Source organism: Gopherus flavomarginatus, chromosome 2, assembly GCF_025201925.1.
Source record: "Gopherus flavomarginatus isolate rGopFla2 chromosome 2, rGopFla2.mat.asm, whole genome shotgun sequence".
Lineage (NCBI taxonomy): Eukaryota > Metazoa > Chordata > Testudines > Testudinidae > Gopherus > Gopherus flavomarginatus.
In genome coordinates, this window is record NC_066618.1 from 215,394,921 (window position 1) to 215,407,772 (window position 12,852).

Here is a 12,852-nt window from a genome sequence, read left to right on the forward strand (position 1 = left end):
TCTGTAAAAATTTTTAAAATGATGAGCTGTTTGTCTTGGTAGGTACTCAAGACCTTGCTATTCAATGTGGCCCATCATTTTGATTATGGGGAGATTTCTCCTTATCACAGAGAAGGAGAGAGAGAAGCTAGAAGAACGTTTGAGTAACATTTAAGCCCTCATCATTGCGAGAGGCTGTATTGGAAGGAGTGGTCCAATGGGTTTCTTTCTGCAATTATCTTTAAAGACAGTTTTAGGGCTCTTGGTTTGTGGCAATTCAGAGACTTGGTCCACTAGGACACATTAGATAAAACACTTGAGGCCTGAGGGAGGAAGGGTCGTTTAATATAGTAGTATTTAAATTTACAGATGTCTCAACTTTATTTCTTTTACTTATGTAGGTCCCACCTATCTGAACTCTTAAAATGAGTGCTAGAGACAAAATGGATGAATAGTTGGGTGACGATACATGTGATAACATTAATGCTTATCTCTGCTTTCTTGTTTTTACATTACTTAGATCTCCTGAGAAGATTATCTAAATCACAGAACACAGTCTTCTGTGGAAGAATTCAGCTATTCCTGGCTAGATTATTTCCTCTTTCAGAGAAGTCAGGTGAGCTTTTTTTGTGTTTTTCACATGAAAGAAAAGTATCTTAACAAATTAAATACTCCAGTCTCTAATAACCTTATGCCAAACAAAATTGACTTTAACCAGAAATCAGCTTCTAACTTTGACATTAATATGTGTCTAACGTAGAATTTAAAAATTATTCATTTTTTATAAATACAAACACAAACTGTTACTTTATTGTTTCCTACAGAGTGGCTATTGTATGTTGGGTAATAATCATGAGCTGGCTTCATGAACTTCATTTCCCAGACTGACACATTTATTTTTTTTTTTAAAAGTTGATTTTTTTTTTGCAGGACTTAATTTGCAAAGTCAGTTTAATCTGGAAAATGTCACAGTTTTCAATACTAATGAACAAGAGAGCACTCTGGGACAGAAGGTGAGAATTGATGCATTATGCTTAATGTGTCTGCAAAAAATTTATGTAAAACTGTTGGAGAACTGGTACAAAAAAATCACAACCACTTTTAACCAGTATTTAGAATTATATACTTCTAACTCAGGTTATAGCACTCCCATAAAACATCATTCTGGTCTAAAACTTAACATATATTTCACCCACTTTGTCAGCAACCATTATAGGTAGGATGGGATGTGGGAATTCTGAACCTTTAACTTGAGGTTTGAGAGTGTAATATCTTGTTAATCAAATAAGCTTTTCCTGACTACTTGTGAAACTGCAGTGCTAGCATGCTCTCTCTCTCTGACTTGCAGTTTCAGGGCCTGTACAAGCCCTCACAGAGCTCCACTGAAGTTAGGGAGTCTGCCCTTGCATAGTCGATTACAGAATCAGGGCCATGGATACTTTCATTTATTTTTTATATTTCCTACACTACTTGGTCCCTCTTACAAACTTCACTACATATTATAAATACACACACATACTCACGCTCTTTATATATAGAGCGTGAATATGTGTGTGTAAGAGGGACCAAGTAGTGTAGGATACAGTAATGTAGAGGGTTTTTCTTTTCAGTGGTGTCCTAAATTTTCTGAACCAAAAATTAAAGCAGTTCTTAAATTCCAGAATTTTCTAACTCCCTCTGTACTGTATGCGACTGATTGATTTCCCCTGCCTCCTCTCCAATCTTGATATATTTTGTATCTACCTGTATTTCTCTGTGTCCCAGAAGTTACACTGGGTGACCACTCCTAATTTTTTTTAATTCAAGAAAATTGAGTATAACTTCCCAAGAGATGGGGAGAGAAGAAGGGGAAAAAAAATATAGGCTGAGATTCAGGAAAGCAGTTAATCACATGCTTAAGTTCCACTGCTTTACATGCTTACGCACCCTTCCTTCATACGGAGACTGTCCTGAATTAGGCCTTTAGAGAGGAAAGGATCAAAGTGAAGGGGAAATCCCTTTACAAGTCATCACATTTCAAGACCTGTTTTAACTTCCATATTTACTTAAAATGCAGATTGAAGCACTCACTACCTTACCTATAGCAACGCTGCTTCAGTGTTCTAATAGTTGCTGTTTGAAGACCTGGCTTAAGAATGAACAAACCAAAAGCTGTTCAAAGGATGTTTTTGTTTTGGTTCCAATTAATAATGAAGGACTAGGAAACTGGAATAATGAGACTGACCTGCAGATTAAAATTTGTATATGTAGTTTCTACACTTATTGTACTTTTTTCCCCCCTCTTCTGTCAGCACATAGAGGAGAAAGATGAAGGAATGGAAGTAGAAGAAGGTGAAATGGGAGATGATGAAGCTCCTACAAGTTGGTGAGCTTAAAGTTTTTTAGTTTCAGCTTTTGAAATTATGAAGTGAAAGCATGTGGGGGTAGATTGAAAACTCCTGGAGTTTTAGCCTAAGAATGTATAGTTTAGGAACTATACTCTTGTATGCTGTATTCAGAATTATTCCTTTTCTCTAAACAGTTATGATCTAATGTAAAAAAAATCATCCAGTCCAATCTAAGCATTCACATTAATTTTAATACAATATTGTCTTCAAATAATGAAAGAAGCCACATTTTTTGACATTACCAGAAAATACTGTAACAAGCACTTGATAGTGGTGCTGAACGAAAAACTGAATACAGTATAAGACAGGCCACGCCTACACTTACCAGTAGATCAGCACTGCTGTGATCAATGCAGCAGGTGTTGATTTCCAAGTCTGGTGAAGACCTGCTAAGTTAATGGCAGAGGGCTCTTCCCTTGACTCTTGTACTCCAGCTCCCCAAGAAGAGTAAAGTAAATTGACAGGAGATGCTCTCCCACTAACACAGCACAGTGTAGACATCACAGTAAGTTGACCTAAGCTTTATTCATGTAACTAGGGTAACATAATTTAGGTCGACCTACTGCAGTAGTATAGACAAGGCCTTGGATAATAAGACTTCTTGATAGCTGGTATTTGGGATCCATCTCATTTAAACAATATTTATCAAAACTGTTCTTAGGCCAGAATTTTCAAATGTGAGTGCACAAAATTAAGCATTTAAATAGATGGCTCTGAAAAGCAGGCCATTTATTTGGTGCCTAACTTCAGTAACCCACAACTGATATACACCTCTACCCTGATATAACACAGTCCTCAGGAGCCAAAAAATCTCACCGTCTTATAGGTGAGGCCACGTGATATCCGGTTCAATCCGGTACAGCGTACCGACAAGAGCCAGTATGCCATGGCAGACTGGACCGGCTTCCCTGGCGGTGATTTAAAGGGCCTAGTGCTCCAACTGCTGTAGGGAGCCCTGGTCTCTTGGAACTCTGGCAGCTGGCCTCGGACGGGGATCTAAAGGGCCTAGGGCTCCACATGAATTCAGATATATAAAGCAGCGGGGCTCAGGTGGAATAAACGCATTGTATTCGAATTCGTGTTATATCGAGTCGCTTTCTGTCGGGATAGAAGTGTATTATAAACCCATAAGCAATAACTATCTCCAATTCAGTGAATGTATCTGAAGACTTAAGTTAGAAGTTGATTAGTTTAATTAAGAAAAGGCTTAAACAAAAACTTATTACTAATTTTCCAAATACTAAATGAACACTTAGAGCATTTCTTTTATTTCCTGGTTTACAATGTGAGGGTGCATGAAGAGAGAATAAACTGCAAGCTACTTGACTTCTAGCTCACATCACCACCTTAATTGTAATTGACAGTGTAATTGGCACTGAGGTTGAAAATCATTCCAGTAAAGTGGCTGAGCAGTTTACCATTGTCCTCAATCAAGAAAATGCTCAATGTAATAGGAAAAAACTTGTTCCTTGAGGCTTTTATGTTAAACAAGCTTCCTTCTGATTATCCACATTCCATTTAAGTGGCTTCACATGTCCCAGAGGGAGAGCTGGAGACACTGAGGTGAAAGGCATAATTGACAAGGTGCTTTTTTTTTATTTTTTGTAATAGACTTTGTGTCAGCATTTATAGAACGCAGTTCTGCTCAGATTATTAGTGTAATTGGTTTTACAGGTACTGAACAGCATGTTTGTTCATTTTGTCATACTAAGCCACAAATTGGTGTCCTTTGCCATCTTGCTATATTCTTAGAGGATTGGACCAGTGAGGCAGAAGCAGTAAATGTAAGCTTATAATAGTGCTGCGTTCACAGTGGTTGAATCATTAGTGTGAGAGAAGCCGTGCTCTAGGATTTTGTTGCTATGGATTCCAGATCAGATGAGCCAGAAGTGAAGTATATGCAGATAATCAGTAAATATTGCACTGAAACAGTAAGGATTGATATATCAATACCATGATGATTTTTTTTTTTTTTTAAAAATTTGTAGTAGTAAAGGAATGAGAGAATACATAGCTTTATAGATTTGCCACTGTTTGATGTTTCAAAGTTTGTAAGTGTTACCACTGACATACCCTTCTGAGGAATGAGTTAACACATACTTAACACTGCATTCCCTTAAAGCCAGAAATGTTTGTTAATGCACCTACTTAAAGGGACATTACTGATATAAAAATGCTGTCATAAACCATAACCTGAGAGAGACTGCTCCGAATCAGGTTAGCAGTTGAGCACATGAAAGCAGAAAGCCTACAAGGAATGGAAGATGGGATGGTCAGCAAGGAAAGCTGCCACTGGGAAGTCAGAAGGCATAGGGGAAAAGTGAGAACTGCCAAAATCCGAGCAGAGTTATACCTTGCAAAGGAAACTAAAGCTAATAGTAAAAGGTTCTTAGCCATATAAATAAGAGGAAAACGAAGTTTGGACTGCTAAGTACTGAGGATGGGGTGGAGGTTAAAGATAATCTAGGCATGGCCGCGCAACTAAACAAATACTTGACTTCAGTTTTTACTAAGGGTAAGGAGGAGCTTAGGGATAGTGGCAGGGTGGCTAATAGAAACAAGGTTATGGAAGTAGAAATTAGCACATCCGAGATGGAAGTCAAACTCAGATAGTTTAACGGATCAGATCGGAGTGACTGGATAATTTCAATCCAAGAATGTTAAAGGAACTGGCGCATGAAATTACAAGCTCAGCAGCAAGAATCTGTAAACTAGGGGGGCATACCCCATGACAGGAGAAGTGCTAATATAGAACGGGGGGAAAATGATCTTGGAAACTACAATCCTGTAAATTTGATCTCAGTTGTATGCAAGATCTTGGAACAAATTTTGAAAGAGAAAGTAGTTAAGGACATAGAAGTAATTGGGATAAAATTCAGTAAAGTTTCACAAAAGGTAGATTGTGTCAGACCAATCTTCTTTCTTTGAGAAGATAACTAATATTTTTAGACAAAGGAAATGCAGTAGATCTAATCTACGTGGATTTCAGTAAAGCGCATGATACAGTTCCACATGGGAAATTTATTAGTTACATTGGAAAAGCTGTAGATAATGAGAATTGAATAAGGATAAGGAACTGATTCAAGGAGACACTACAGCAAGTCATACTGAAAGGTGTAGTGTCAGGCTGGAGTGAGGCTAATGGTGGAGTTTCTCAGCGATCAGTCTTGGACAGTCTTATTCAACACTTTTTTTTTTTTTTTTTAAATTCATGACCTTAGCACAAAAAGTGAGGGTAAACTAATAAAATTTGCAGATGACACAAAGTTGGGAGGTATTGCCAATAAGAGGAGGATTGGCATATCATACAAGAAGATTTGGATGACCTTAAATACTGGAGTAATAGAAATGGGATGAAATTTAATAGTGCATAGTTATGTACTTAGAGACTAACAACAAGAAGTCTTGCTATAAGCTGGGGAGACACATCAGTTGGAAGTGACAGAGGAGGAGAAAGACCTGGTTGACTGAGCCACCAGTATAATCCAGCTGTGAAAAAGCCTAATGCAATACTAGAATGCGTCAGGCAAGGTATTTCTAGTAGGGATAGAGAAGTGTTACTACCATTATGCAAGGCACTGGTGAGATCTCATTGGGAATATTGTGTGCAGTATTGCCTCCCATGTTTAAGAAAGGTGAATTCAAACTAGCACAGGTACGGAGAAGTGCTACTAGGATGATCAAAGGAATGGAGAACCTACTTTACAAGAGGAGACTTAGAGCTTGGCTTGTGTAGCTTAACCAAAAGAAGGCTGAGGGGAGATATGATTGCTTTCTATAAATACATCCAAGGAATAAATACCAGGGAGGAAGAGGAGTTATTTACAGTAAGGGCCAATGTTGGCACTAGAACAAATAGATATAAACTGGCCATCAACAAATTTAGGGTTGAAATTGGGCAAAAGTTTCTAACCATTGGAAGAATGAATTCTGAAACAGCTTCCCAAGGAGAGCAGTGGGGGCAAAAAACGTAACTGGTTTCAAGACTAAGCTTGATAAGTTTATGGAGGGGATGGTATGATGAGGTTGCCTACAATGACATAGCCCATCCATGGCTGATAGCAAATATCTCCAATTCCTGGAGATGGGACACTAGATGTGGAGGGCTCTGAGTTACTACAGTGAATTCTTTCCCAGGTGTCTGTCTCATGGGTCTCACCAATATGTTCAGGGTCTAACTGATCACCATATTTGGGGTCGAGGGTAATTTTCCCCTAGGTCGGATTGTCAGAGTCTCTGGGGGGTTTCATCTTCCTCTCTAGCAAGGAGAACAGCTGGTTTGAACTAGAGTAAATAATGGATTCTCTGTAACTTGAAGTCTTTAAATCATGATTTGAGGACTTTAGTAACTCGGAGATTATTGGTCTGTTATAGGAGTGGGTGAGTTAGTTTCTGTGGCCTGCAATATGCAGGAGGTCAGACTAGATGATCATGATGGTCCAGTCTGACTTTAAGTCTATGAGTTGATACTGTTCTTCCTTTCTGTCCACGTGCTCCCCTGTGGTGGTGGGGGTTTTTTTTGTTTGTTTTTGGTTTTTTTTTATACACTCAATTTTTTTAAATACCCTTATTGGATAAATTTCTTTACCCTCTCCTCCTCTCTCATGTTTGTGGGAGAGGTGGAACATAGTATGGTCACCCACATGGCTAATGTGAATACCATTGGAAAAGAGAAATTAACAAGCTACTATCTCAGCCTATTACCGTGTAGCTAGCTCCTCCTAGAAGCCACTACGTCAATGGGAAGAGAAGCCAGACAGCTTTCAAATGGCTAACTGTTGCTTTACCAACAGCAGTGAGCTCATCTTTAAAATGGATGGTCTTTGGTCATGTCCCTTCCTGCAGTTATGTTCTCTTCTGCCTTGTTCTCCACCTGATCTCAGCCCCAAAGGCTGAAAGAGAATCTGCAGGCATAGTTACCATGATTGAGACTGTGAATGACCATTACAAATCAAACTGGCTAATTTGCATGCACAGTTACTATTGGTGCATGTGAAATCACTGTCTCAGATCGTGTATGAGAGCAGTTCTAAAATTTGTGCCTAGAAGGTGCAGAATCTGAACCTAAACTTATTTGGTGTTTAATTTAAATGGCTAATTCAGGAGCCAAGATAGTTGCATAATAAATTGCTACCTGAAACAGCCATCTCAAATCCAGTCTCTAGACTCATTTTTCTCTAGCCATTACAAGGTAAAGGCACTGCCCCAATATGTCTTAATATGTTTTAATGTGGGTTGCCTAAACGAGGAAAGACAACATACATTGTTTTCAAGTGTCCATAAACAGGCTATAGTATAAGTTGTCATTGTGTGCTTTGAGGAGAGGAGGCTGTACTGCTTCTCAGCCTACGGAAGTGTTGAAGTTGAACTTGGAGAAGGGGTGCAAGAAAAGTGTTTTGATCCTAAAGTAACAGCTGAAAATGAACAGACTGAATGAACTCCCCTTGTTTTGGCCTGATATTCTGAATTACTGACTGTAGGAAGGGCTTACTACTGGCTTTTTATTCTTCTGATTTACAAGAATGGTAGTGGTTTTGTTTTCAGTGATTCTATCTTTATTAATGAAAATGGACCTTTATTTGTTTAGCATATTTATCCCAAACTGTAGCCAGAGTGAAATAATTATTTGCTTTGTTAGCTCCATTCCAATAGATTACAACCTGTATAGAAAATTCTGGTCTCTTCAGGATTACTTTAGGAATCCTGTGCAGTGCTATGAGAAGATCTCGTGGAAGACATTTCTTAAGGTAATTTGTGTTCCTATATTAAACCTGTTTAGCAGTTCACCTTTTGTTCCACAAGTGAAAGTTATTGTTTCTAAAGATTAAACTATTCATGATGCTGGAAAGTAAGAGTGCATGAGTATATGCATTATACATTTTGTGCAAAGTTAGATATGCAATTATTTGTTTGTACACACAGTAGGTCAGTTAACAAAGTTACATGTATATATGCTTTCCTGACGTTTATAGAAATGCTGATGTGTTCCAACAATATCAAAAGCCATTTTTCTTTTGTTTAATAGCAAAAACCAGAGCTTGGTTTTTTTTCCTAGGTAAGAAAAAAACATTTGCTTTAGGCTTAAATCTTGCAAATGAATCCAGGCAGATGTGCCTTTTTGGAGTCCTGTTGATTCCAGTGGGATTGTGTGCAAGATCATGTTCTGCTTAGTTAGGTCCCTTTGTAGAGTCAGGACTTTGTGGTGACTTGAAGCTGCCATATACACATAGTAGCTCCTCCTACCAGTTGGATAGTGAATAACTATGTTTCAGTTTTGTCAGCTATGTAGCTATCGGGATGATTAGTACATGCAATTGCTAAACTGTTTCTGTAATAGACAATGGCTTCTAATCACTCATCTTAAAATTCTACCGTTTGTTATTCAGTAGAAGGAAACCATCTTATTTCAAACCATTTGCTTTATGTGTTGCTGCTAAAATGCCTGATCTCATGAGCAGATGTTATTTTTAAAGTTACATCTTGGTTAAGGTTTTAAAACGTTTTTCCCTTTAAAAAAAGAAAAGTATTGTTTTGGGTTACTGAGAATGGCAGGACTTACACAAGCCAAAGTTTTGGAAATTCTCACAAGGGTTCTCCATGAAAATTAATTATCATTAAAAAATTATACTAAAGTACATTTTAAACTAATTCTAAAAGTAGAGGTATAAGTTTAATTATTAGTACCTGCTCAAGCATGTGCAAATGGAAGTGTGATGGTGCCTGAGTATAGCACTAAAACCATTATGGAGAAAGCACTTAGTGCTTTCCTGTTTAACCAATCCAATGTGTGTGTGTCTTAAAAATAGAGTTCATATCACTTTCACTTTAAGGATTAAATTGTCAAATGTACTCTGTGCATTAGTTTCTGTGGAAAACGAAGAGCTTTAGAAGTATTGAAGGTTTGAAACAAGTGCTTTCTGGGAAGTGAGTAGCCCAAAATGGCTAAACTAATTACAGAGTAGTGAAAATTTCATGTGGCTTTTTTCCAGATTTAAGTGTCTGTCAGTTTCCTTCAAATTTTCATGCTCACACCCCCTCTCCTTTGGTATAACCCTGAGAAAGACTTTTCAGGCCAAAGGTTTTTGTGTATGAGAAAATGTTAGAAAATGGAGCAGGGAGACAGGGACAATATAGGGCTTAGAACTGAACTTGTCTTGCAGCTTTAACTGTAGGGAGCCATAGCTTCAATAATACCAGCCAGTTCCCTTTTTTGCACATTGTAAATTATTTAAGTTTTCAGTAATTTCCACATATTCATACCTCGTTTTGGATTATTCAAGAAGCTAACAGATTTTCCTGTGCAAAATTCATTCTTCATCAGACTTTTAAGTGGATAATGTTTGTGTTTTGGCTAACACTCCACACAGATGTTCCTACTGATGGTGAATAGCAAACTTATAATTTATATTTACCTTCTAGGATTGGTCCTGTGTGTGCATGTTTTTTTTTGTTTTTGTTTTGTTTTTTTTTCCCTAATAAAAAATGCATAGCTGGTGTTTTCCTATAAGAAGTACTATTTGCCTTACAGTACTCGGAAGAAGTTTTGGCTGTTTTTAAAAGCTACAAATTGGATGACACGCAGGCCTCCAGAAAAAAGTTGGAAGAGCTAAAAACAGGGGGAGAACATGTCTACTTTGCAAAGTTCTTAACTAGTGAAAAGGTATTGTACCTGACTTCTGTTTTTGTATAAAGAAGGAAAAGCTTGGATCATGATAAAAGTTGGTACAGTTGCAGCCGTACCATCTGATCTATATTGTTCCATAATGTTGAAATTTAGAAGGAAAATGAGCAAAAGTAAATACTGTATTTACAATCTGCGTTTTTCTTATCACACACAACTGAACTTTCAGCACTTAAAATGAGCATACAGTTGTGTTTTACCTGTACTTTCTGCTTTATTGTATCGTAATTTTTGAGGAAATTGCAAATCTTAGTGTTGTAGTAATGTGCATAGAATGCAAGGAATTATGTACTTTATGGCAGTTGCATGATTTTAAGTTGATGAAAACTAAAATATCTACCCTGTGAAATAATATACATCATTTTAACTCTGAAATAATTCATATGGTACCACCCCCGCGTCCCCACCCCGCTGCTCTCCTTGAGTTTCCTTAGCCATCTTTTATAGGGGAGCATGAAACTGTTTCATGTCTGTTACTTTAGACGATGAAAAGTGTGGTGCAGAGAATAGTGTTGGCAATACCCTTTCACAGAGCCCAAGTATAGTTAGTATCTAAAACATCATAGCCCCTTTTGCACAGTAAAGGGAACTGTCAAAATTTATTATTTTCCTTGACTAGTCATGTAGCGGTAATACCATTTGGGAGCCAAGCACTGGGCCACCTCAGTAGGAAGTTTTGCTGAGAGAACTTGAATCTGGTAGTAAAAACTAGATGTTTTTTGAAAGATCTGTGCTGCAACACAAATGTTACATTGGAAAGAAGTGTTGAGCGCCCTCCCCCTTTTTTTTGTTAATTTTAAACTTCTAATTATGGAATGTTATTAGCGCTTCAGGGTTGCAACTGTATGCTGGTAAGGGGAAAAATAGTTTTACATCTGTGAGTGGTTGTCCAAATCCTTGCACACTTAGAAGTGAACGATGCCTCAGGTAGAATGCTGTAAAACTGGGCTACATAACAGCGTAAAATATTTGTAATGGATTCAAGGAACCATGAGTTGCCCATATACACCATTCTTTACGCTTCTGTCTTTCCTTAACAGATGTCACATTAATATATCACCCAAGACATGGAAGTTGGTGTCTTAATAGAGAAGGCCTTCTAATAAAAATGCGGCAGAGTGATACATAACACATTTGAAGACCATTAACATGAATTGCCACATATGGACAATCTTGACAATAGATTTCACTGTATTTGAATAACTTCAGATTTACGTAGGCTAAGTTGAGACTGCTCCTATCAAATACATGCAGGCTTTTCATTTGAAAGCTTGAAGATGATCTGGAAATATGTTAGATCAGATGAATCATGTGTAGTTGGTGTGGGGTTTTTTAACTCAACTTTTTTTTTTTTTAGCTAATGGATTTACAGCTGAGTGACAGTAACTTCCGCCGTCACATCTTGCTGCAGTATCTAATACTATTTCAGTATCTAAAGGGACAGGTCAAATTTAAAAGGTAAGTTGGGAATGTTTTGTCTTATTGGGGGAGACTGGGTTTATAAGCAGACTAAGTATCAAAGGGGTAGCCATGTTAGTCTGGATCTGTAAAAAGCAACAAAGAGTCCTGTTGCACCTTAAAGACTAACAGACATATTGGAGCATAAGCTTTCGTGGGTGAATATCTATTTCAGATGCATGTGTCTGACAAAGTGGGTATTCACCCACGAAAGCTCATGCTCCAGTACGTCTGTTAGTCTATAAGGTGCCACAGGACTCTTTGTTGCCTTCAAGCAGACTTAAGCACTTTTAAGGAGAGACCAAATTTCCTGTCCTTTTCCCATTTAAAAAAAAAAAACAAAACCTGTAAAACTTAGGAAGAGATCTGACAGTGTGATTTTTGCTGGCTGAGAGATCTGGTAGTGAGGAACATGAGGTTGAAGGATCTGGCACTTGGTTTGCTAAAGGTTTTTTTTCTTGTGTCCAAAATACCAGCAGCGGTGGTGGTGGTGGTGGTGGTATTATTATTATTATTATTATTATCCTAAAGTGACATAAGTTTTCTTATGTTGCCATACACTCTAATATTGCTATCTTAGAGAACAACATTCTAAATTTAAAACAATTTTTGCAATTTCCAGACTTACCCACTAATACATTTAGATCATTCATTTCTTGTGCTGCGTACATCCGATTTGCTTACTGCCTTTATTATAATTAAGGTTAAGATTTTGGCATGAGGATTTTTATTAAAATTCACTGTCAGGATATGGGCAATAAACCATAAATCATGGAAGTTGGAGCCCCGCCGGTTGTGCGGGGCTGAAACTATTTTCACAGACTCTATGATCTCTGTGACCAAATTATAATTAATCATACTTATTTCTTATTATGGTGCTTCTAGTTAGCACGTCCCGTTAGCACTTTATTAAGGAGGTCAGTATTATCTCCATTTGCTAGAGAGGAGGAAGTGACTTTCCCAAGCTCTTCCAGCAGGCAAGTGACATAGGCAGAATAGAATGCAGGTCTCCCAAGTCCCACCCCAGTGTCCTATCCACTGGGCAAAACTGCCCTGCAGTCCAGTTCAGACACACATACTGACTTTATTCTCCTGTCTGCATAAGTATTCATTTATTAGGCTAGTGTAGACCAACCTGGAATAAAATAGGAATGTGACAGCATAACATTTCATATAGATATAGCAAGAGAATACTGATTTTTCTAAAACAGTTAACAGATCTCACATTCTTCTAACTAGAGGGCTCCTTGCAGAAATCTTTCTGCCCTAAGTTGACTACCAATAACCATGTCTATATTTACTGTTGAATGTAGCTGGTTCCTCACAAAAAAGATGAAATTTTACATA

General features: G+C 37.7%; 1 protein-coding gene across 3 annotated transcripts in view; it reads left to right on the forward strand.

Annotated features, from left to right (window-relative positions):
- The window catches only part of THOC1 (THO complex subunit 1), a 33,031-nt gene that overhangs the window by 6,124 nt on the left and 14,055 nt on the right, over positions 1–12,852 (forward strand). For 2 of the 3 annotated variants that reach the window (XM_050939215.1, XM_050939213.1), the window contains exons 7-13: positions 500–595; positions 910–992; positions 2,271–2,344; positions 3,890–3,950; positions 8,054–8,113; positions 9,895–10,026; positions 11,405–11,505. In XM_050939215.1, the coding sequence (XP_050795172.1) occupies positions 500–595; positions 910–992; positions 2,271–2,344; positions 3,890–3,950; positions 8,054–8,113; positions 9,895–10,026; positions 11,405–11,505 (607 nt within the window). Of the gene's footprint in view, positions 1–499; positions 596–909; positions 993–2,270; positions 2,345–3,889; positions 3,951–8,004; positions 8,114–9,894; positions 10,027–11,404; positions 11,506–12,852 lie in introns of all 3 variants that reach the window. The other variant, XM_050939214.1, reaches the window with a different exon arrangement.